The 24,604-nt window shown below is 29.8% G+C and overlaps 1 protein-coding gene across 1 annotated transcript in view; it reads left to right on the plus strand.

Annotated features, from left to right (window-relative positions):
* Positions 1-24,604, plus strand: part of LOC113559619 (nuclear pore complex protein DDB_G0274915) — a 47,731-nt gene that overhangs the window by 12,743 nt on the left and 10,384 nt on the right. The window contains exons 2-3 of the mRNA XM_026965367.1: positions 7,562-7,633; positions 19,321-19,370. Of these exons, the coding sequence (XP_026821168.1) occupies positions 7,585-7,633; positions 19,321-19,370 (99 nt within the window). The 5' untranslated portion in view covers positions 7,562-7,584. The remainder of the gene's footprint in view (positions 1-7,561; positions 7,634-19,320; positions 19,371-24,604) is intronic.

Below are 24,604 nucleotides of genomic sequence, written 5' to 3' on the forward strand. Positions count from 1 at the left end.
TTATAATCATACCGCACTGTATGGCTTTCACTTGGTACAGACGTGCACTTCGAAACGGGTTGAAATCGAATCTATCCGAAACATGCACGCGAAAATGTATTAACACTTATATCATCATATCATCTCTCATATAATGAAATGCGGTTCGTTAAAATAACATATATGCGTGTATATTATTATTATTATTATTATTATTTGGGTATATATTATACTCGTGATTTTGCAAAATGTAGTCGGCGAGTTACGAGACGATATTATTTAACTGATTATTGCTCGAAATTTCCGTTTAAGTACGACGAAGGTTGACTTGCGTTTACATACTTATTAGTCTAAAAAGATTAACATCGAAATATGCCTCATTAGTATCAGCCGAAAACTTCAAATTCACAGAAATATGGACTAAAATAAACGTATGAATATTAAATAGTTACACATCTCACAGTATAAGTAGGTATACTTAGTTAACAAAATACGTCTAATATAAATTTCCCATGTAGCTGTATAATAGACATTACCTACCTACATTATCTAATAAAAAAAACGTAAGACCTATTTAATTTAATATTAACTTTCGTTAGTTAAACATTTACATAATAAGTTACTACCTACTTATTATAATAGTATATTATAAAAATTGTTAAAATTCGAGTTTTATTTGTATTTTTATATAGACATGTTTGGTAACTTAGTCTTTATAAATTTAATGACGCTATTTTATACATACTACGTAGGTACATGATATTGTGCTTGTATTCGTGTATGTTTTTAACGTATTAACAAGATTATGGTTTAATGGTAATTAATACCTTTCTATATTATATTGCTCTTAGCTAATTGTATCGATTGAATATATTACTATACAGACGATATAGTGAATATTTAAAAAAAATACTCCAATCGTAGATTAAATAGTCTTAAAACTATTTCAATTGCGTCAATAATAATTTAAAAAAAAAATTTCAATACAGAAGTTATAGTTAAACATTTTTGATGATTTCCGTTCACACAATATTATTTTGGTTAACGGATAGTAGGCAAAAAGAGGAAAATATCGTGCAATGTTGCATTAAACTACGATGCTGTAATGGATGGGTACGTGTGTGTATCATACAGTAGTCATAAACGTCCGCGTGTTACACACGTTTCACTGAAAATATTTTTAAAGGGTAAAATAGTAATTACCAAATTGTAATAATGATAACTACATATTATGCGGCACGCGATGTATTTAACACTTCAAGCGACCAATTAGTATGATATAATTTTGTGTAATCACATAATATATAATAAAAAACATACCTATATATATATATATATACAATATATTATAACATAACGCAGTCGGGGGACCTGCTACGCCTGATACGTTGCATACATTATTACATAGCGGATGTTGTATTGCAAAGGTGAAGGTCGATTACACTGTTCACACACGCTAACACTTTTTTTTTTCTTTATCGGTGGCGTCTTCCATTATAATATGCGTATAGTTCACCGCGGTACCCACTATGCACACTGCAGCACAGTCTCACAACTTTCCCCGATATTTTTTTTCCCGACATTTTTACGCATAACTCCTCACTGGTGATGTCGTCGTTGCGCAACTAAAAATTATATTATAATATTACTCGCGTGTATTCGACTCCCATACCGGCTTAGTACGTACCCGACTTCCTATATAACACACGTTCGGTATAATATAATATAATTATGATATCCGCGGAGAAGATGCGATAACCGACGAATCCGGTTGTTACAACGCGTGCACTGCGAGTGTGTTCCGACACTCGATGATAATAATAGGCGTATAATATTATTATTTATCATTGTAATATATAATATGCTCATCGATCATCGGGCAACGATTCGCCGCCGTATAGATAACCTACACCAATACGATTCGATTAAATAATAATAATGATTGCGTTTATTTTATTTTTATCTTCTCTTATGTGTTTTCCTCGTGAGATATGCGATATCGATGTAGGTATATTAATATTATGGCATCGGCACGGAATAAACTCGCCATTATAAAATAAACGAGATACAAGAAGTTTTTATGCGTTTATTGTTTATGCATAAAAATTAAACGATAATAATATATTTGTAAGTAAAATAATTTATTGGTGATGTGTAGGTATGCACATTGTTTTTGAATTCCGAATTATTGAAATCATTGGTCTTGAACTTTCACACGTAGACCAAATTGAAAAATGATGTAAGTTTTTGCCTTGTAGCAGAATCACGAATTTCAGTAAAATATGGCGTAATACTTATAAACCATAAATTAATAATAACGATTTGTTTGTATCAACTGTCATAAATACCATCAGACAGTAAAAAGTTATATTTTATACTACTTTCGATATTACAAAAATGTAGTCATCTTCGCATTATTGTATAGATAGCAATAATTCGAATATCACCATATTGAATAGCTAATTTTCAATCCCGAGAACGATCATTATTTATTATATAGTCTTGATAATCACTAATCAGCTTAATTATTGTCAAATTATTTTATTTATCTGTAATTTGAAATGGAATTTAAATATAAAATAATATGAAAGATATAGTTCAAATATCGAAACTTAAAAATAAATAAGTGTTTTGAAAATGTATAACTAGAATAAAATATTAGTAAATATTTTATGAAATAGCTACTATAACTTGTTACCATGGTTAACCATGTGTCCATGTCATATGACATATATAGTTATAGATCATATTATCATGTTAACTAAACTTATAAAATAATCATAAATCATTGAGTACGAATTAAAAATAAAAATCGATTTGATCCATATTCAGTCACGTTTAACGCCCGTACCTACATAATAAAATTTGCATAATGCGGCCGATATTATTTTCAAACGACTATCAATTCATATAGAAATGAAATACGATATAGTATGTAGAACGATTACCTTATACTAAAATGTTTCATAATACTTCTCAACTTGTTTTGTTGCTTAAATAATACATATTAATGTATTATATAGCCATTTAATAAGTAGTTATTATATTGTATATCAAATTATTCGATTTAATTTAATATTATTTGGACAACAAATATTAACGTAATAAACATGTTTATAACAAAACATATGTAAAGGCATGCATTATTCAAATTTGAAATAATTACAATTTTATCCCAGTCAAAAGAATTTTAAAATCTGTATAGATGTTGAATGTTCGTTATAATATTATTTAAATGTAAGAATATACGTGTATATTTAAAAAATATTTTTGTCCCATTAGTAGAGTAGAGCGTATTATTGGTTGATATAAATATTTGACTATACATATACGATTATGTTTAGAAGATATGGTTTTGTATTTACATTTGTGTGTCACCCATAATGTATAAATCTAAGTAGAATAAATAAAATTGAATATAAACGGTTAACATATTTCTAGGTTTCAGATTTAATCTATTTTCTTATAATGGATCAAACATTCTCATGATATTAGAATTTTTTTTCAATTTTTCAATCGGAAAAATCCCGGATTTTTGTTACAAAAAAAAAATAATAATAATACTAATAATAATATTAAATAATACACAATGTAGAGTGAAATATTCACCTAATAAATATCCAGAATCTTGTTATACATAAAAAAAAAAAAAATGGGAATTCAATAGTTTTTATGAAATCACGAATAAAATTCGTAAACGTTGTACTATCTGATAAATATTTCGATTTCCTTTCTCTTAACAAATCTATAAAGTTCGAGAATTCATGTTATTCAATATATATATTTGTGTATAGAATGTGTAAAATATTACATTATACCCACTAAATCAATACATAAGACGATATGTATGTATAACTATATAATACATCTTAAACTGAATCTAGATCGGTACTAAGTTTAATTGATGTTATCTACAGTATTATCTATTCAAATATAAAACATTTCCTATTGTATTCATATTCACAATGACGAGTTCATACTTACCAAAGCATAACCTCATTATGCTCTGATGAGTTTTAATAACAAATTACTCTTTTTTGATTGAGAAATCACTTTTGCCATATAATTTAATCAAAGTGTGTTTAATGCGTGTATCGTATAAATGCTGCAGAGCGAATTTCGATAATATACAAAACACATTCGTAAGTTTCCCAACCTATCAAAACTCGTTTTATTTTGTAAATTATAAAAAACTATTGAAATAATATAATACCGCGGATATTCATGTTTTGACATTTAGTTCGTATATGCGTTGTTAAAAGTAATTTGTTGTTCACTGAAATCGAATTCGTGTTTGACATTTGTGTTAATAGTCATATATAAAGTAAAAATAAGAAGTAAAATACAGCAACAATAATATAATGTATATATATATATATTATAAAAAAATATCCCATCATATTAGATAGTTTTCCTTTAACCACATATGTTTTTAATGAAATAACTGATGATTTTTACCTTTAAATTCTGATACTATTTGTGTTTTCAATTAAATATTTTTCACTTTCCAGATATTATTTTTTTTTTTTTAAATATCTCCCATCCACTCATGTCTGTTTATATGATATCAAAGTAAACATTCCACCAAATTTTTTTTTACGTTCTCGGCCAATTAGATAGTAATAATAATGATAAAAAAAAAAAAAAATACTGTTCTGCGATTACGATGACGTTTACTCGACGCGTGTTAGTTGAAAATACAATGATTCCACTAAGTCAACCGACCCGGAACGTGGTATATTTTCTTCTTTTTGATGGCGGCGGTGCGCGCGCGCGTGTATATATTATGCTCTCCACCACGTTCGCGGTGATGAATACAATTCTTACCAATTATCGTTTTACCCGTCTCGCTATTGTTTGACGGATGGACCGAGAGACTGGTAAATGTGACATCACTGAAATGTGCATATGTACGTCGTTTTCTGTTGAAAATGTGTGTTGTTTATACTGTTTTTATTGTTATTTTTTTTTTATTTAATTTTCGTTACAATAATAAGCGTATAACCGAATATATGGTACTATTTCGGTTTAATATACGACATAGATACAGGGAAAATGTATGACATCATGATACACCCATGTTTTGACTAAAAACATTGTTATTTAATGACCATAGATGTTCCTTTTACGAGAATTTTAAGGCCATAGATATTAGGTATACTAAATATCGATGGTATACTCGTATGTGATATATCTTATCATAGAAATTATAAATAAAAACTACTGTTATTCCTTTTGTCGATTTTTTTTTAATCGTCTTAAGTACTAAAACTAATTTTATAATCGAATAATAATCAAAATTAACTTTTTTTCGGAGAATAATCTTATGTTTCAATGATGGTCAGTGTATTTTTGTTATTTTTTAAATTTAGTTTCTCGGTCACGCGTCTTAAATTAGTCCAGCTTGTGTTTTTTATTGACAAACTATTAACATAACGTGTCCCTTAATCACACATTCCTATATCATGCTTAATTATTGGTTGCGTGTTAGTAAACTATTATTTTCGAATTTGTTAATTATTAATTGATCAACCGTGAATTCCAAAATATAGTTTTCGCTCAACGCCCAGCAATCCTCAGTTTCATGTGTATATATTTTATTTCTTTTGCACATTTTCTTCAAACATGTACACGATTACCGAACAAAAGACACGCGCCTGTGTATTTGGTGTTTAATATGATATATATATAATATATAGCTGGAAATCAATCCATGAAAACGGGAACTCACAATGAGGTAATCATAAAACATGATGGACACATTCGATTTACTTCGACAGTCAATAGCATACTATTATGGTGTATTTATATAAATATATATATAATAATATGTTATCCACAGTTAGTGTTCACTGTACAAATCGAATCGGAAGTCGCGTATACGTATACGGACTGAGTCCACTATTGTGGATTAAAGCGGTTTCACCATTTCGAGAATAAATGTTATACTATATTATAATAATGGTCTTATCATCCCTTTTCCGGTATTATGTTTTCCAACAATAACTATTATTGTAACTCACGGATACTTAACAATTTTTCAATTTTAAAATAGGTATTACTCGTATAAAAAACTACATATAATCTGTACTACCCTAATATACTATAAATGGTATAATACATGGTATATTATACATAAAAGTAGGTACATATAAAAAAATTGTTGATTTATTATATTTAGCGTAAATTTAAGCGCCACTTAATTTTTTAACTATTTGAATATTAACATACTAGTTTGGAATTTTTCATTTTTATAACATAGTGCTTGTAGTGCGCTTATACATACTTACATATTCAACATCATAATCGAATAAACAATAATGAGATAGGAAATAATACTGATTTTATTTCTTATATAAAAATCAATTTTGAGTAATTTGTTTTCTGCGCAATGTGCACGAGGAAGTTACATCAATTATTATATTACCTATTTATATCGGTATACAGTATAGACATCAGTTTGAAAAATAATACATAGTTAATTATTCTACAAACTTCGATACACCTTAATACTTTTCGATATGTTTACTTATCATATCTTCCGTATAACTTTAGAACTATGTGTTCATGTGTAAAAACTATAAAATATCCGATATTTTCTAGTTCAATTATAAACTCGCTCGTTGTAATTTTGTAAATGATGCGTAGTACGCATAAATATATAATAATTTAAAATATTTTCCAAAATCAAGTGCGCAGATTTAGATAGACGAGAACGAAACGAAACATCACTCACAAGTACGGTAATATCCATTAGTACCCGTAATTAACCGATTTTTGACCATAACTATTATTGTATAGGTACCGTGCAAATAATATAAAATATTATTTACCGACTAGTTATTATTAATTAATATTATTAAAAACGAACAAACGAGAACACCATATTAATAAACATATATAAACTATAATGTAATATACTCGTACATATAATGTTATATACCTATACATACGTATACGACGTTAAGAGTTCATACACTCTATGGTTGTAATTAACTGCGATTTTAAAAAATATAAAACATACAGGTAGGTATATTATTATTGTTATCTAACACGACGAGCACTTTTGAAGTGTGCAGCATTGTCCGTGGGAAAACAAAAACTCCGGGGAAAACAAGCACACACACACACACACACACACATAATATATATACATACATTTATTACTGTACGCGTCGGATTCATCTGAGGCGTTTTTCCCCCCGATACCTCCGGCGGTGTTGTTTCCCCTACCTGCAGTGGCGACGACGGGGAACGCCACTGCGGCGTGTTAACCGAACGACAGTCCCGAATAGTGTCGTCGATGTACCTACGCACACGCAGGACGTGCCGTCACCGCGTTTTGCGACCATCGATAATATTATAGTATGATAATACAACAAATATAGACTTTTGAATTTCGTTTGCCACCGCGTTATATTCATATTATATATTTATCAATTTATCGTAATCATAATATTATTATTATTATTATTATTATTACTACTATCGTAATTTTTTTACGTGTTGCGTTTACACGCAAGTATATAGCAGTGTCATGGATAACCGTCATGTCTAAAAGAACCGTGTTTGTGTTTTACAGCGGATTTTCACACAAATGACAAGATGAAACGCAATTGGATTAGAACAGATCGATTGTGGTGCCTATTCTTGAGTGAGTACCAAACAATATTACTTTACCTACTCATCGTATTTATCATTATTATAATTATTTGATAACATTATACATTAATTCGTTAAATAGCATATAAATATATAACGTAGTATGATTTTCTCACATGAGCTAAAATGATGAGTTCTTACGTTTACATAATTTTCTACATTCACATAATCGTTATAAACAGTAAAATTATAACATTATGCATAACTGTATATTACATAAAATTTACTGTAGTTTTTAATACTCGTATTTCTGTATGAGCAATGAGCTATGCGTTATATTTAGCTATGTTTATTTATTTTTGAGCCGTAGAAATAAATGACTTGAAAGATTATCAACTAACCACATAATGCATAAGTTATTAAAAGTTTTTTAATCTCAAATGTAAATGATATTATATATTATTAAAACCTATATAATATTAACATATTTAATTATGTGTTTTAAGCAATATTTATCGATATAACATTTAAATCAATTTAAAACAATATCATTCCAATAATCTAATTTAACGTATTATAGTAATATAATAAATAATTTTATGCATTATGTGAAAACCAATGATCATAGTTTTAGATGTTAAATTTAATAAATAATAATAATATAATAATGTTAATGTCACGAATACATTTAATAGGAATACGTTTCAAAAGCAAAAGCTGTTAACAAATAATATCAGAATAATGAATGATGATAAATTATAATAATTTAATTAAGATTTGAACGATGTATAAAAATATGCAATAATATGTATTTTATACAAAAAATACCAGAACAAATGTGACAACGCACATGCATATTATTAGCGCCAAAGCCCATTGGCCGTCGTCGGAGAGCTAGTGGTTATAATCATTTAAGTGACGTGATAGATATTTTAATATTTAAAATATATTACTGGAGTAATTTTATCATCTTCATAATGCATCCACACTATTGATTTTACTTTCAGCTTATTCATTTGGTGTATAGAACATACTATACAGATATACATAGACGATAGATAGTAATTAGTAGTTAATAGACATTGGTACCTATCTAGTTGATAACTTCTGGAATATTAAAAATATTATCAATACAATAAATAAAACACAACTAACACTTAGTTTTTAATGCTTAAGTATAGTTACGTGTAAATAATATTGCAATTCCTGAATACCCTTCTACGGAGGTGTATGTTTTAATTAAACTAAAATATTGTTTAACCTTATACAGCTACAAAAATTTGCTTTGTCAGCCTAAATTTTTACCGCTAGTGATCAATCTATTATGACGTTTACTGTGGGCTGTTTCAACTTTCCAAACAGATTAGGATATTGTTATTTGTTTTTTTCTATAAATACCATTTCATTGTGCACATCAAAAATAATTCAAAATTATTAATATCATTAAAGTACTATTTATTTATAATTTTGTATTTTTTTAATTTTAATGGGTCATAGAATAAATTTAATACCTAATAAAAAATTATAATTATTTCTGTAAATTTACTTAGTCTTATAATTAATTAAGTAAAGTGTAACTGTGTAATCAAACATATTTTTTTATTTTAAGAATAAGCATTGATACATAATAATTTTTAATTTAGTTTTATAATAAAATATGTTGTAAAAATGTAGTAATATCTAATTAGGATTGTAATTTTTTTAATATTTCATATATTATCTATGTAATTGAAGGTTTAACAAAATAAAATACAATTATATTATATACAACGTACTTTTAAAACGTAATGATTGATTTATTTAATTTAATAGCTAATTATATCCATTATAAATAAGGTTAACTCCCTAAATTCTAAAAAAATTAGATTTCATAATTTATTCATGAATTTCGACAATTAATCGATTTCATGCCCGCATATATTACTATATGTATTTAAAGTGCTTCATTGCCATTATTTTCTTTCCATATAACTATAATTTCAAATATATCCACAGTCATTATTCATTATTTATTTAGGTAGTTATCTACTTATAATTATTAATGTTCGATTTAATGATAGATCTCTTGTTTTTATGTCGCTATTACAAATTGTTTTTACTTGTCGTCGCAACGATGGTTAGTCTACCGTCGTAACTATAGATCGTAAAATATTAGCCTTTCTAAATATTTATTTTGATGGATTTTGTTGAGAAATATCATTATCAGACATCCTCGATGTTCCCTCGATAGACATACATACAATATATTAAATACACGGGTACATATCTATCTACCAGCTGTGTGGTAATTCAAAGTGACACGATTATTACCGTAATGATTATACAGTTTAGATGTGTTATGTGTATATAATACAAGAGAAGTAGAAATAGAAAAAAAAGAAAACATTGAAATCAGTAAACGAAATAGTTGTGCTTGATTCGATTAGAGGGCTAGGCTAGGCTAGGCTTGACAGTGTAACATAATGGTATAATATAAAAGCGCATTTCTCGGTTTTTTTCCACTTATATGCATTGCGATATTGGCCCGAATGATCTTAATACTATGGTAAATCTACAAATTTGGACAACGTCCGGTGTCTGCTGGACAAATAATTTACGAAAAAAAATAATAATAGTAAATAATAATGATAGGAATAGAATATTATATAAATACTTAGTAAAAAAAAAAAGAAAAAGAAAATAAAAGTAAATGGGTATAATGATAAAAAAAAAAGGTACAGACACGAACAGAACGCGTCGGAAATTCATCCAATTATCGGACACAATAGGAGAATTTTTAATTTCATTTGTAAAAAGTTGCACAGCGGACGCCACTGCCGACATCAATGTCAAGTCGTCCCGTCTGTCTGTTTAGTCTATCCGAATAAACTTTCGAAAAACACAACAAAACACCTATTGAACGACATCGACCATTGAAAATAATTACCGTCTTCGCAATTCAGACCGTTTTTCTCTTCATTGTCCACGCGACAGCTTAAAAAAGTTCTTTAATCGTATTATAATATTATATTACCCGATATTTTACAAATAGAGTTCTAATTTTAATGCGTTGAAAATTGTAAAACTTAACGCAGGATAAATGCAAAAATGCTTTTAAAATCTTAAAATATACAATACATAAAAATGCGTTCAAAAATGTATGTCTTACTGCTTAAAAACGATATGACGGAATCGCGTGTTGCACGTGTCGCTTGATAAATATATATAATACTGTATGTATTATGTATATTTAATTTTGTTGATGTATTGATTCGATGTCGTACCAATAAAACTCCTACATGTAGTTTTAATGTAAATCTCGCATTTAATATTATATAATGTATGTATATATACATTTCTGTGAAGCTACAATAAAGTAAATAAACATTTTTTAATTGCACAAAATTAGTTCAACCTGTTGGTTATTAATTAGAATATTTTTGTTATACAAAATAGGTCATTGTATGAGTATTATATTTTTTAAACGACAATATAATCATAAAACGACCCGTGTTTTTTCTATGACTCCCAGCCATCGTCTTTAGATCATATTATTTTCGTTTTAACGGGAGTTGAATAAATATCGTTCACTATAACTTTCGCGCAGACAGCATTAATGAATCATTTGTGTATTTCGTCGTGAATATTTGTATTGTGATCAAATTATCCAAACTACCATTATAAATTTAGATGTAAGACATAATTTCTTTATTTTATGCGGTTTATATTTTCTAAAATTGAAAAAAAAACAACGACGTACCTAATTATAACCCATAATCGACTCTAAAAATCACACAATCGATTTAAACGCTACGAAGTAGACCGCGTTCGAAAATATCGCAAATCAAATGACGACGAGTACTTGGAGTATAGCCGGTATGATGCGTCTACTATTGAGTTATGCATGCGACGGACGATCCGTATGTACTGCAATGCGGACTCGAGTGATCGCGACCTTGGCACGGTTGGTTTGTATGTATACAAATCCGATCGCATCCTTTCGATACATTATCTCCTCGCGAAGTAACATTTACACACACACACACACACACACACACACACACACACACATACATACGTGAACGCAGTTGACCGAGTGACATGCATCGTTGCCTGGATTTATATGTAGAATAACACATAATAATATAATATATTCTCGTGTAAAAATCTGCAGTCAATTACAGTAATTATATTAAAATTTACATTGCGGAATCGGTCGGTCGTGTGTTTAAAAATAACGTCTATCGTGTTCACCGACCGTCTAGCCATCGGGCTTTATCTGGTCCGTAGCATCTCCTTTCTGCCAAGGTCGTCGCCGCTTAATAGCCGTTCGTCACAAACGCACGCACCATCGACTATACCTGTAGAGGTATAATTATTATAATATAGTCGTCGGGCCAATCCGATCCACGCACTATTATGTTATATTCAGTATTCGCGTTACTATATTATTTGTATAATGTGTGTGTGTATATATATATATATAGCAGGTAGATTAGTTGCATCTGTGCCGTACCTATATTATGTATACATGATAATAATAATAATACTATTAACGAGCGTAAACGACGCCTGCTCGATATAATATTATGAATTATAATATACCTCGGCAATCCGCAGCGCAGTGGGTAGCGATTTTGACAGTTTCGTGATGGGGGCCCATAAAAAGACCCCCTCCCATCGTGTAACAAGCATACAATTATTTTCATCCTTTTTGCCGAACAGTGTCCGAGCGCGTTTACGTTTTGTTATTATTTTTATTTGTTAACAGAGGCACACAGGCTTCAATGACAGGTCATAAGCCTATAGTAGAAATATTATACTTTAACTTAGGTTTAAATTAGATTTTTTTCATCAAGGCCTATGTATGTTTAAAATACGTAATTATATTCTCAGTGTTTTGTTAGTTGAGCGCTTCTTCTGTTCATATTGCATTATTGAGGAGGTGTTGTCCTGTTGTATACATTGATCAGTGCAATAGGTACTCGGCGTGTGTCAAACGTGTGCCTTGCTAAACACGTATACGAGTGAAAAATATTTATCTTTTTCAAAACCAACACTGATCTATAGCATCTCAATATATATTATTTTGTCCGATACTGTGCGTATAGACAATATTATTGTATATGTATGTACATAGACTGTAATAACTAATAATATATGAATCGTCTTGGAGTGTGTTGTCGTTGTGTTTACATACATATTAAATGATAAATGAATAAATGATAATATTATTATGATATATGTTGTCGCCGGCGCATCGTCGATTTCACCTAGTCGCCGGTTAATAACGACACGTATCTATATATTATTATAATATATATATATCATTGACCGCACCGGCCATCTCGTCACGAGTCATTAACTGCATTCAATTAAACGCGGTCCAAATTAGATTACCGTGGACCGAGCTATTGGTTACTCAGCCAGGGGTAGAGTCATTATTTTCTTGTCACCTGCAGAGATCCGTGACAATGAAAACAGAAATGATTTCACCGGTTTTCATTTTTTTTTAAATTTATTTTTTTATTTATTTATATACTCCACACTGCCAATAACGGGCGACGTATATTTTAACTGCAATAATTCGTCTTGTCTATTATTGTTAAGACGGTTTCGGCCGTTCCCCGTAAACGCATTTTCTTTGATCACTCAAAACATATGCGATACGTGTAGGTATGTACTGTATAGTATATACAATACAACATGATCATTGTATATAATAACAATAATATTATAATAATATAATATTATGTTTGGTCGAACATTTTCCACATTGGTTCATCCAATGGCTCAGGCAATGGTCGTTAATCATATAATATACATAGCGTAGTTACATTGATCGAATATACGCGTATTAAGACTGCAGTAATCGCGTGTACTTATATTGTTACTGTTCTTTACGTATATATATATATATATATACCAATGAATCGACTTCATTATCGAAAGCTTCAATTTACTTTACATTGTACCCGTTTTTATACAATCTTTGTTAGCGTATAATTTATTCGAGTTGAACCTTTAAAAAACATTTCTCGTTCTCACAATGGTTCCTATGTACGATACATTGTATATCGATTTAACGTCTACTAAATATTCGATCAACTATTATACTTGATAATACAGTTGATTTTTAGCAAGTGTAAATGTAACTGTAATACTTGACTATATAGTTAGAATATATACAAACATATATTTATAGATACAACGTGTATACGCATCTCACCCCAATGCGAATTTCTACAGAAATACAAAACACTAAAACCTATTGCAGTCAGCCAAGTCCGTTGAAACAGCTGAATTAAAAAATACGACTCGTTGACCTAGATCTTAATAATAAAAAAACATTTTATAAACAATATGACAACAAACTAGTAAACGAGTATTTTTTTCATCATAAATATCATATTATATAGCCATTTATAAAGGGTCGATCAAGAGGTATACTTTGTATTTTGTTATAATATTATGAGCTACGGTATTTAATGTTTAATGACATTTATTGATCCGATACGTTTTCTTTGTGTTTCAGTCAACCTATATAATGTCTAAAATGTAAATATTATTTAATCAATGATAACAATGAGTAATAAATATAATATAACTTCTTACGGTACAACTTGACGAACCTGATGAATTCATTTTTCCTCAAGAACATATATTTTAGTTTTGTTTTCCTAGGTACTCATTGATTTTATGAAACTTTAAAAACTTAACCTAATCCAACCTAAACTTACTTACGGAAACGGTGATATAATATAAAGGATGTGTACTGCGGGCGTCGACTTAGGTTTTTATTAGGGTAAATAAGTAATATATGTATATGGGTTTTAAAAAGTCAATTTTTTTTTCTATCGATCCATTTTTTTGACAAAAACAAAGTCTTAAATTATTAAGAATATATCACTGACTTAAATAAAATTAACGATGCGATAATATGTTAATAATTTACACTCTTCCATAAGTTAAACGGTGCCCTTGAGTTTGTGTGATATTTATTACCAATATTAGACATCACGTGATCTTGTTTTGAATGGATATTATATAAGGTATAATTAAGACTAGTTAACAGACTTCCATTACCAAAGTTACTATATTTGTTAAATAGCCCTGGTACACTCTGTATAGTAGATCGGGTATTGCTAAATTAATAATTTTAGTGGATCACATTGAGAATTCGAGAAACCCAAAAAGTAAACGCAAAATCAAAAAATAAAACTAAAAGTAAAGACAACCTTATTTCTTTCACCATGAAAAAAAAAAACAAAATTCTTGTCTGCGGACCAAATAAAACTCGTCTTCAGGGCAGTCATTGGTGATCTCTATAGTAAATGATAAAAAACAAATATTATAAAATTGGAAATATTTCATTTTCGGAATCATTTCTATATTCGTACCATAAAATACCATTTATGCGTACGGTTTAAAAATTAACATAAACCGTACAAACATAATAGTATATACTCATAACATTGTGCGGTGAAAAATTTCTGTATGTGCGTAATATTTTCTATTTTGTGTGAATACTGCGCCAGTGTAATATATATGATTTATATGCTTATATTATATTCGTTAACATAATATTACACGACATATACTACTTTATACGTATTATTATAAAATTATAGTAAAAATATGTACCTACATAAAATATAATAATATAATGTATATATATACAGAACAAGACGTATTGGTTTTCTATCGATTTATTATACGTCCCATCGTTTAGACAATGATTTATCGCGTCGATGGTTCGATTAGGTATTTACTATTTTTACTCGTGGCCGCCCGCCGATATCCAATATAATATACCTATGTTATAATATATTATACATTATTATAATATTTCCCAGCATTGGCGCTCTCGATGTTTTCTATACGTAATGCAATATTTCACTGTGTGAAGGTACGGTTACCCACCTATACATAAATAAATGATTTTCGGTCGCGCTCCTTACGTCGTCGAGTCATTGCCCGACGACTGTTGCAGCGGTGTAATATTAATAATAACAACAATAATATGAAGAAAAGTGCATTCAGCGGATTGTCGGAATAATAATACGGCAATATATTGTATAGCTATTTGTATTATTATTATTATTATCGTATATAGGAGGTACGCGCGTATAATCGCGATACTCGAGGTGTGGAAAATATGCATATAGATCCCGATTTACGTGATGTACACACCGGCCTAAGTATGAACGCAGGATGGGTCCATCTATTATGCGCATCGTTTATATTATTATCGTGTTACAGCATACCTGCACATATTATGAGATTATTGTTGTTATTGTACGACACCGACGGCGGCGCAGGAACGTCATCTGGGCCTGCCGCCCGCGCCAAGTGGGAGATTGAATATCATATTTTTTGTTTTGCGCCGAGTATTTATTTGTTTTTATTTTTACCAAGTGAAAGCTGCGGCGGCGGCGGTATATTAATTGTGACCGCCTTCTCGGAGTTATCGCACAATGCGGCTGCGGTGGCTCGGTATAATATGAAACACGTCGTGTCGTCTGCGGCATTCGCGCAGCACACCGGAATGCAAACCGGAATTATTGTTGTTTTCGGCGCAAAAAAAATAAAACGATAATAATAATAAAATAAAATGCACATTATTAATATAATATATTATTATTAGAATGTTATACAATAATTGCGCAATGCAACCCACCTATCCACGGGCTATTTGTTTCTCTCAATTAATATTTTAACGTTTGTACTGCGTTTGCCGATTCGCCCACGCGTGTGTTGTAGACACTCGGTGGCTGGTATAATAACACTCAATATGTGGCCTGAAGACAAATTTTCGTTAGGTGTGATTATTATCTATACTTCGGTCCATAGTACGATGGACATCTGCACGGTGTAGTATAAGAGGAAATCCGGTTTCTTTGTAAAATAAACAGTCATCAAATTTGAACTGTAGTAGTACACTGCAGGGGTTGGAAATCTAATGATATCAAAGATTTTACTGGTTTCCAGAATAATTGTAAACACTGATACCATGTAGATGATAAACCAGATCCCACGATTGTCAAAAAGTTTCGTTTATTATATATTAGATTAATATTATTATTATTAGATAAGGTTTGTGTAGTCTCTGGCACTCCACTGTACCTACGCGAATTCATTTTTCACAAGTAAAGTAAATATTAAGAACCATTAATACTTTAATTTACAAATGTTACGTACAAATTGGTAAATGGGTATGCTAAAATTTCTAAGACGTTACGTTTTAGTAGAAATTATAGTGTTTGCGATATTGTAGTTGTACGCTATAAACTCATCACAAATTTCGTATAAATGTCAGCATTTATTATTTTCTTTCTACCAAACATAAAATGCAATAATATAATCACACCTACTTACGTGGTCTCCGAATTCACAGGCCAGTGTACGAAACGAGCCATAAAGTGCAGTTATAACTACACGCGCACAGTATATAGTTTAACTATGTACAATAGTTCTGTATCGTACAATAACATCGGTACATCATGTGAGACCGTGGTTTTAACACAATATAACATAGGTACTATAGGTATAGTGGCCGGTATAGGTGCCCGATACCGCGGTCGTACGTAAACGCCTCTATATATTCAAAAGGTATACCGGAACGTGTTTCATAAAAACTGAGTATTTTACCATTTGTGGGTTTAAAAAAAAAATCAAATATTTTATATATAGGTAGGTACACACATGTGTACAATATCACATTATATGTCCCACATTATAATAATGTCATGTATAATATGAAACGCAAGAAAAGGAAACACGCCTCGTCTATTTAATTGTGCATTAATAAAATATTTGTACTGACGTACCCGCAATGTCTCCAAACGCAAACGAAATAATATGTATTACAATATACAAGACGTTGTACTGGCATGGCTTATTTGTATATATATAAATATATTAACGTATGCGTTATATTAATTGGAGAATACGCGTGGTGGTGCACAATAGAATATACCAAAATATGAACCACGACATTTTAGTAATATCTATTTCGAATCTATATAATGATATTCTCGAAAATAATGTTGTATTGTTGTGCAACAATATTACAAACTGATTTTTTTATTTAAATTTAAAAATAACACATATACGCGCACAACAGTGAACACTGAACGACTGAGCAGTGATTCAAAAATTAAAACCTTGTCCATTGTTATTTTATATAAAAACAAATATTTGAGATGTAAATCGTATAATATCATGTACATATAGGTGATAGGTATTAGATAATATTGAAATAAGTCTACCAACTTAATTACTATTATATAAAGAAAGATGTAAAACTTGAATACAAAATAATTGTTTATAATAATCCAACAGGAAACGCTATATTTAAATGTACAACCTTGATAAGAGTTTAATATTTGCTATTTATTATGATTCGTAAATGCCGAAAAAAAAATCATATCTTGTATAATATTATACTCTAATGTATTATATCGGTCAAAATAATTAATTACTCTAGCTGAAACCTATCATTATTACTAAACTTACAATCGTATAATTATGATTTTTTTCATCGTACGGTTTAGTGGTTTTGTTTATTTTGTCAGACATACTTTATTATCAAGAACAAATGAACAATAGTAATTTGGAAGTCAATTATTATATTGTATTATTCGAAGGATGTATAAACTAAATAAATGGTTAAATACAACCTTAAGGGGTCGTTTTTAAAAAATAGTACTGTACAGCTTACATACGTTAGTACGATTGTGGACAAAGCAAATACAAACGACAACATTTTGAATACAAATATATTTTGAAATTTATTCTTGCTGCTGCTGTACACTGTACTAGTGCACTGTGGCACTGCAAGTCTCTATCCATATACAGTATACACACAGGATAAAATGTTATTTTATCGATCAATAGGTTTGTTTTTGTTTTCACAGACCCGTATTTATAAATTTAGACGTAATTATGGAATAATGGTTAGGAAAATTGGTCTTAATTTACAGACGTATAAAAAAGCATAAAACAGTATACTGAGTAGCAATAACGACATTCCAACTTTATTGGAAAAATGTTTGTTTTGGATTCAAATTCTACAAATATTTTAAACATGAGAAATTTGTTCTCAAGAATAACAAGAATATATAATTATAAAATAGTAAAATAATATTATTTTTTGAAGTTCAGTATACATGTAAATACGCGTTAACTATATTTGTTAAATATAATGTATAAAATAAGAAAAATTGAAAATCAAAATACTTATGCTTTTATATATTTTGATAATAATATTCATATTTATTCTATTAATTCAATTTCACTTATTGGTTTTCGAAATGCTCTTATAAATAAAAATTAAATTCATACAATACATATAATATCATTACCAACAGCCTATGGGTATGTCTATTGTTTGTTTTTATTATACATCACGTCATTCTTACCATATTGTGCTTATATTTCACTCAGAAGTTGAAGACCATTGTATAAACCTATTTTGAAAAAAATATTATATTTGCAATAAAGTAATAACTCATATGTATAATAATATAATATATTATTTAATTTGTTTCTGAATATTAGGTATCTTTAGGAAATCTTTATTGTAGAATTGATTGATAGTAAAAAAAAAAAAAAAAACACGGTATATTTATTATTTGTAGAGTATTTCATATTTTATTAAAACAAACTATTACGAAAAAACATAATAGTTAAATATTTCGTTAAAAAAAAGTTTGAAAATGAAATGTAGCCTTTTATATTGTTTTGTTTTTGTTTCAGTTCTTGCAGTCTCCCAGATAACGGGATCCAGTTCAAAGACCGCCAACCAGGTAATTATATTGTTTATATTCGTTACACGCATTGTTAAAATACATATACCTACGTATATCGACGTTTGAAGACATTAGTTTCAAATTATTCATATGCATATGACCGACCATATACGTAAATATAATTATATAAACGTTATACCATTGGGTATCTATAGTATTATATATTATATATAAATATATAATCAATGGTTATATAAAATGATTTTGATAATACCATGCTGTTTTTTTTTTATTTGATCAGGTACATCATAAGTTTAGCCATCGCCAAATATTAGTTTACGGTTTCTCATTTTAGTACGATATATTATTTTATGATATTAACGAATATGATAATATCAATGATTATTAAATATTTTTATTTTTTCTGGAACCGCTGACATTCATCAGTTATTTGGACTCATCCAGGAATTCAATTTTAACATATAATTGTTTTGAATTTTTTGGGTTTGGTCCAAGGCTTTCTCCTGCTGGTTTCTATATTCTATATATTGTATGTTGAGCGTCAAAACGTACAATATGCATTCCGTTTCAGTTAAGTGTTCGATTGTATGACTCGTACTATAGCAACATATGATGCTCAAAGTTTTTTATATCGACCGTTGTTGTTGTTTCTGTTAATAGTTAATACTCAAATCAATATCATAGATTTCTAGTTACAAGATATTATATAACAAAAGTTAAAATTATTGCCTTTTTTTTATTTTTGACGAACTCTACAAACCACCGCATACAAATTTAATAAGAATATTTTAGTAAAAAATCTATTTATGTACATAAAATTTATATACAAATATACATATATATATATAAATATATATATGTATCACGTACATAATCATGTACAAACATCATGTGGCAAACATTCAAAGTTGCAATACGTTTGTGATACTATATAACATGTATGTTACTTAAAAAATAAATAAATCATTATTCCATAATTTAAAAATTGCCAAATATACCTAAATTGAACTTAAAAAAACTGTTATTTTTCAGATTTATTCAAGTGACTATTTCCGTAGAAATTGTTAATCATAAGCTGACTTAATTTATTATTTTGATAAATTAATTCATTAAAGATTTGAAATAGGCATTATTAATAATGATCCAAACTAAACAATATTATGTGTCAAGTTGTATAAAATATAACATACGTATGGGTACGTGTTGGATACTTTATTTGGAAATAAATTGGTAGAAAACACATCTCTTTATTCTTTAATCTTTTAGTGAGGTACATTTTTAAACTGCAGTAACCTACTTATCTTAGACCTCGATTATAAAATTTACAATGTACCTACATCGCATTAACCTGCAGCAATACAACCACAACTCACATTCTCCAATTAGAATCTTGTATTATTTGATTACTCTTCATAAAATCGTATATTATTTAATGTTTTGATTAAGTATCATCTGAAAATGTACATTATAATAATACAATGGAAAAGTTACGTAAATTGTATTTATTTTATTCTGTTAAACATTAAAGGATTAAACTTCATCATTATTATTGTCTTATCGAGAAATAATATATCGTATATGCGAATTAGTAGATACACTATAGATAGTTTAGGAGCTTTTTTGAGATATTTTTAGATAATTTTATTTTTCTTTAACTGTCGGTATTAATATCAGGGCCACGTTTAGAAATATGAAGGTCCTAAATCTTCAATGGAGAGCGAGAGCCTATGTCTTCTAAAAGTAATTTCTCAACAATTATTACCTATGATATAAAATTACCCTTGATAATTTTGTAGAAATAAATTTAAATGTTTTTTTTTTTTTTTTAAGTAATTAATTAGAAAATTATAATTTAATTGCAATAAGTTTCAAGTTTTTTTCAAAAATAAATTTTATGCGGTTTATTTTAGGTATTAAATTTTTAAGATAGCCATTTTGTTGATCATATTTTTAAAGTGCATGGTACAATCAATCAATTGTAAGATTATAAAATTAATATTAAAATTATTTTTATGTTTAAAAAAACACTATAACATACAGTTTCTAATCATTATATGACTACAATGCATTATAATAATAATAGTTAAATTGGTGCAAATGGAAAGTCATAAATAAATGTTTAGTTTATAATATTATTAGGAAGGTTCATTATAATAATAAATACATAAACCTAAATTAAATAATATTATAACAAAGGAATAGTTTTTCAACGAGAAATGGGACCGATCAAATGAATACGAAAGATTAATAATTTTATCATAATATACCTAATTAATTATTAAAATGATTCGGTATAGTATAGTTTTGATAAAGAAAAGATTTTTATTATCTATTGTTTTGAAATAATTAAACATTTTTATGTTAAAAACAATAATAGTATTAATAAAGTAATAACAATTGAAATATACTGTTATTGTTGTAAATATGTAAAGCTTTCTCATACACCACAGTTAAAACAATTTCTTCGTTGGATAAAAATGTAAAATATTTCACTTAAATTATATACCTTGTATAGTTGTGAATGTTGTGACATATTAGTATAATAGTCAGCATTTTACTTAAATAGTTGAAAAGAATTTAAAAGAATACTTCTAACTATAATAAAACGGCGAAAATGAATTTTGTAAACTATACATTTCGCCAAGTGACTAGCAGTTGCTGAAGGGCATGTGATCATTAAATGAAAAATAAACCTTATATTTTTATTCATTGAAATTACGGGTAAGAACTCGCGACCACAACATAATATAATGTAAATATAAAATATAGAATTCGGTAATAGAGGCTCACGTATAGAACGTTTAGAACCGTTTTGACTTGTATCATCAATGATGAGTTAGACTTGACGCCTATATGATGTACAGTAGAATAGTCAGTTACGTACTTCCCACCCCCCCCCTTTTTTTTTTTTATTCAATTTTCTCGACGAATCACCCTATATATTATGATGGTATCAGACGGACCAGCGGACTCTTTGACGTTACCTATAATTCTGCAGTTGTGTCACACTACAATAATGAATAATAATGATAAAACAAAACGTGTACGACCATGTCCGCATGGCGCAGCACAACTAAACAATTATTGTTAACGACCGCGAAACAAAATATCGAAGCCGTTGATTGTGCAGCAGCAACAGCAGCAGGTTGGGTCTTCGCGTTAACTATACACACACACACACATATATGTATGATATTGTATACATAAATATGTTTTACAAGACACGAGTCTAAAGTATATTATTATTGTACAATTATCGTATATTTTGCCGGACGTCAAACGGGCGGGCGTATAATAACGATGTTCACGCATTTCCGTTTAGAAACGGCGTAACCGAATAGCGTTCCGTACCGAAAGTGTTGTGTGCACGTAGACACCCCATATCCGACGATCGCATTGCGTTCTATTGGCACCCGTAAACTATACAGGCGGGCCGCCCCGATGGACGCCGACACGTCCGGGTCCGCCGTGTTAACTTCTCGGACGGGGAATTTTTCCGTCGGCGCAGACGTGCGAACCGCCAGCGCTAGACAATATAATAATACCATTATCATTATCATTATTGTTGTTATTATTATTATCATTACTATTACACAAGTCGGACGAGAATGGGTGTATAAGATTATTACATATAGTCGCACGGCCGACGATCGCGGAACAATTTGCCGTTATGGGTGTCTATTATCGTCGTCTCGGACTCGACCTAACGCGCGAATATAATGCTATACAAGTTTATGCGTTATTATAATACGCGTTATTGTGGCCCAAGTCGTAATATCGCCCAGTCGCGGTTGTTGTCGTTGCGCAATAACCCGCAGAAGGGTTTAATGATTAAATACTCGGTGCAGCGGGTACATTATGTAGGTACTACATGTTTACGGGCCTAATCGAGTACACCAAACGTTATTGTTTATACCGCATATACACTATACCACGTTTCTTCGGACACGGTAAAAATTGTTTTTATTATCTGCTTTTCAACAGGTAAATACTTATAAGTTAATGATATGACGATTAAACACACGCCGCTGTCTCGTATATGTGTAATATGTCCATCACTGCTCGTGCACCCGACTCGCGTGTACTTAACCCGTTGCATACATGTTCAGGAATGACCAGCGCGGCTGCACATGACCATATAACTGAATTCCCGTTGTCATTATTTTTTACATAACTTAATATACAGTAGTGAACACTTGTTTTGATTTAGACGTACCACTAATATTGCGTGGACGTGAAGTCAATATACACATAAAAAATAATTTTATCGTTCGTATTTTGTATTTTCAGAACTGGTGAAATGACTAGGTACATTAATGCATTTTTAATCGGATTGTTTCTCATACAGTTTTATCACAAAAACTTTAATATTTAAATAATAGGGTTATTTATTAAGTAAAAGAAAAATGTTTTCCTTAATTATTCGGTTACTGATAAGAATTCGGCTGTATATTAAAATATCATACGAGATTACTTTGTACACGGATATTCCTAATATTTTTTATTTTATAACACAAACGTCTTAGAGGAAATTCCCGGCGATATCAATCTTCTTCAAAGGTTACGTTAATTGGATCTTAAAACCGATTTGTGATTACCTACATTGTGTACGAGAATATTTATAACTCCACAGTTTTATGTGTATAAATATCGATTAATTTTTCTATAGCTTTTGAGATAATTTATAAGGAGTATGGGAGTATGGCGCAGCTGTAGTCACTGGTTGAAGATATCGTTGCTCGTTGCTGCACGACTGCAGCATAGGTAGTGTTCTGTGTTTCTTTTTATTTTCGCCAAGTGTATACAACGGGTGAAAACGGCGCCGCGACGTAGGTCGACGTATTGCACATTGCGTATAACGTACATGTAATACGGCCTATCATATTATACTACATTTATACGCCGCTGAGGATTTTACTTCCTGTTGACCTACCGCGCGAACCGTCGAGTTGATTTTCGGTCCCGATACGGCACGACACCGCGACGACGACGACCCGATGAGCCTTCGCACTCTACTCTCCCCCCCCCAATTTCTTCACTCAACAATCGTCTCGTGTCGAAGTCTCGTCGTCGCGGCATATTATAATAATATTATGTAGGTACGGCACATCACATAATATGCGTATGCACATATATATATATACATCCGCAGATAGTTTTTTTATCGTGGTGATCGTCCGTGTCCGGCGGGCAGCGTGCTGACGGTGAAAAAACGGCGTGTGTATTATTTTTGTACGGAAAATAATATCATAACATTATACATACATATA

Source organism: Rhopalosiphum maidis, chromosome 4 (assembly GCF_003676215.2).
Source record: "Rhopalosiphum maidis isolate BTI-1 chromosome 4, ASM367621v3, whole genome shotgun sequence".
NCBI lineage: Eukaryota > Metazoa > Arthropoda > Insecta > Hemiptera > Aphididae > Rhopalosiphum > Rhopalosiphum maidis.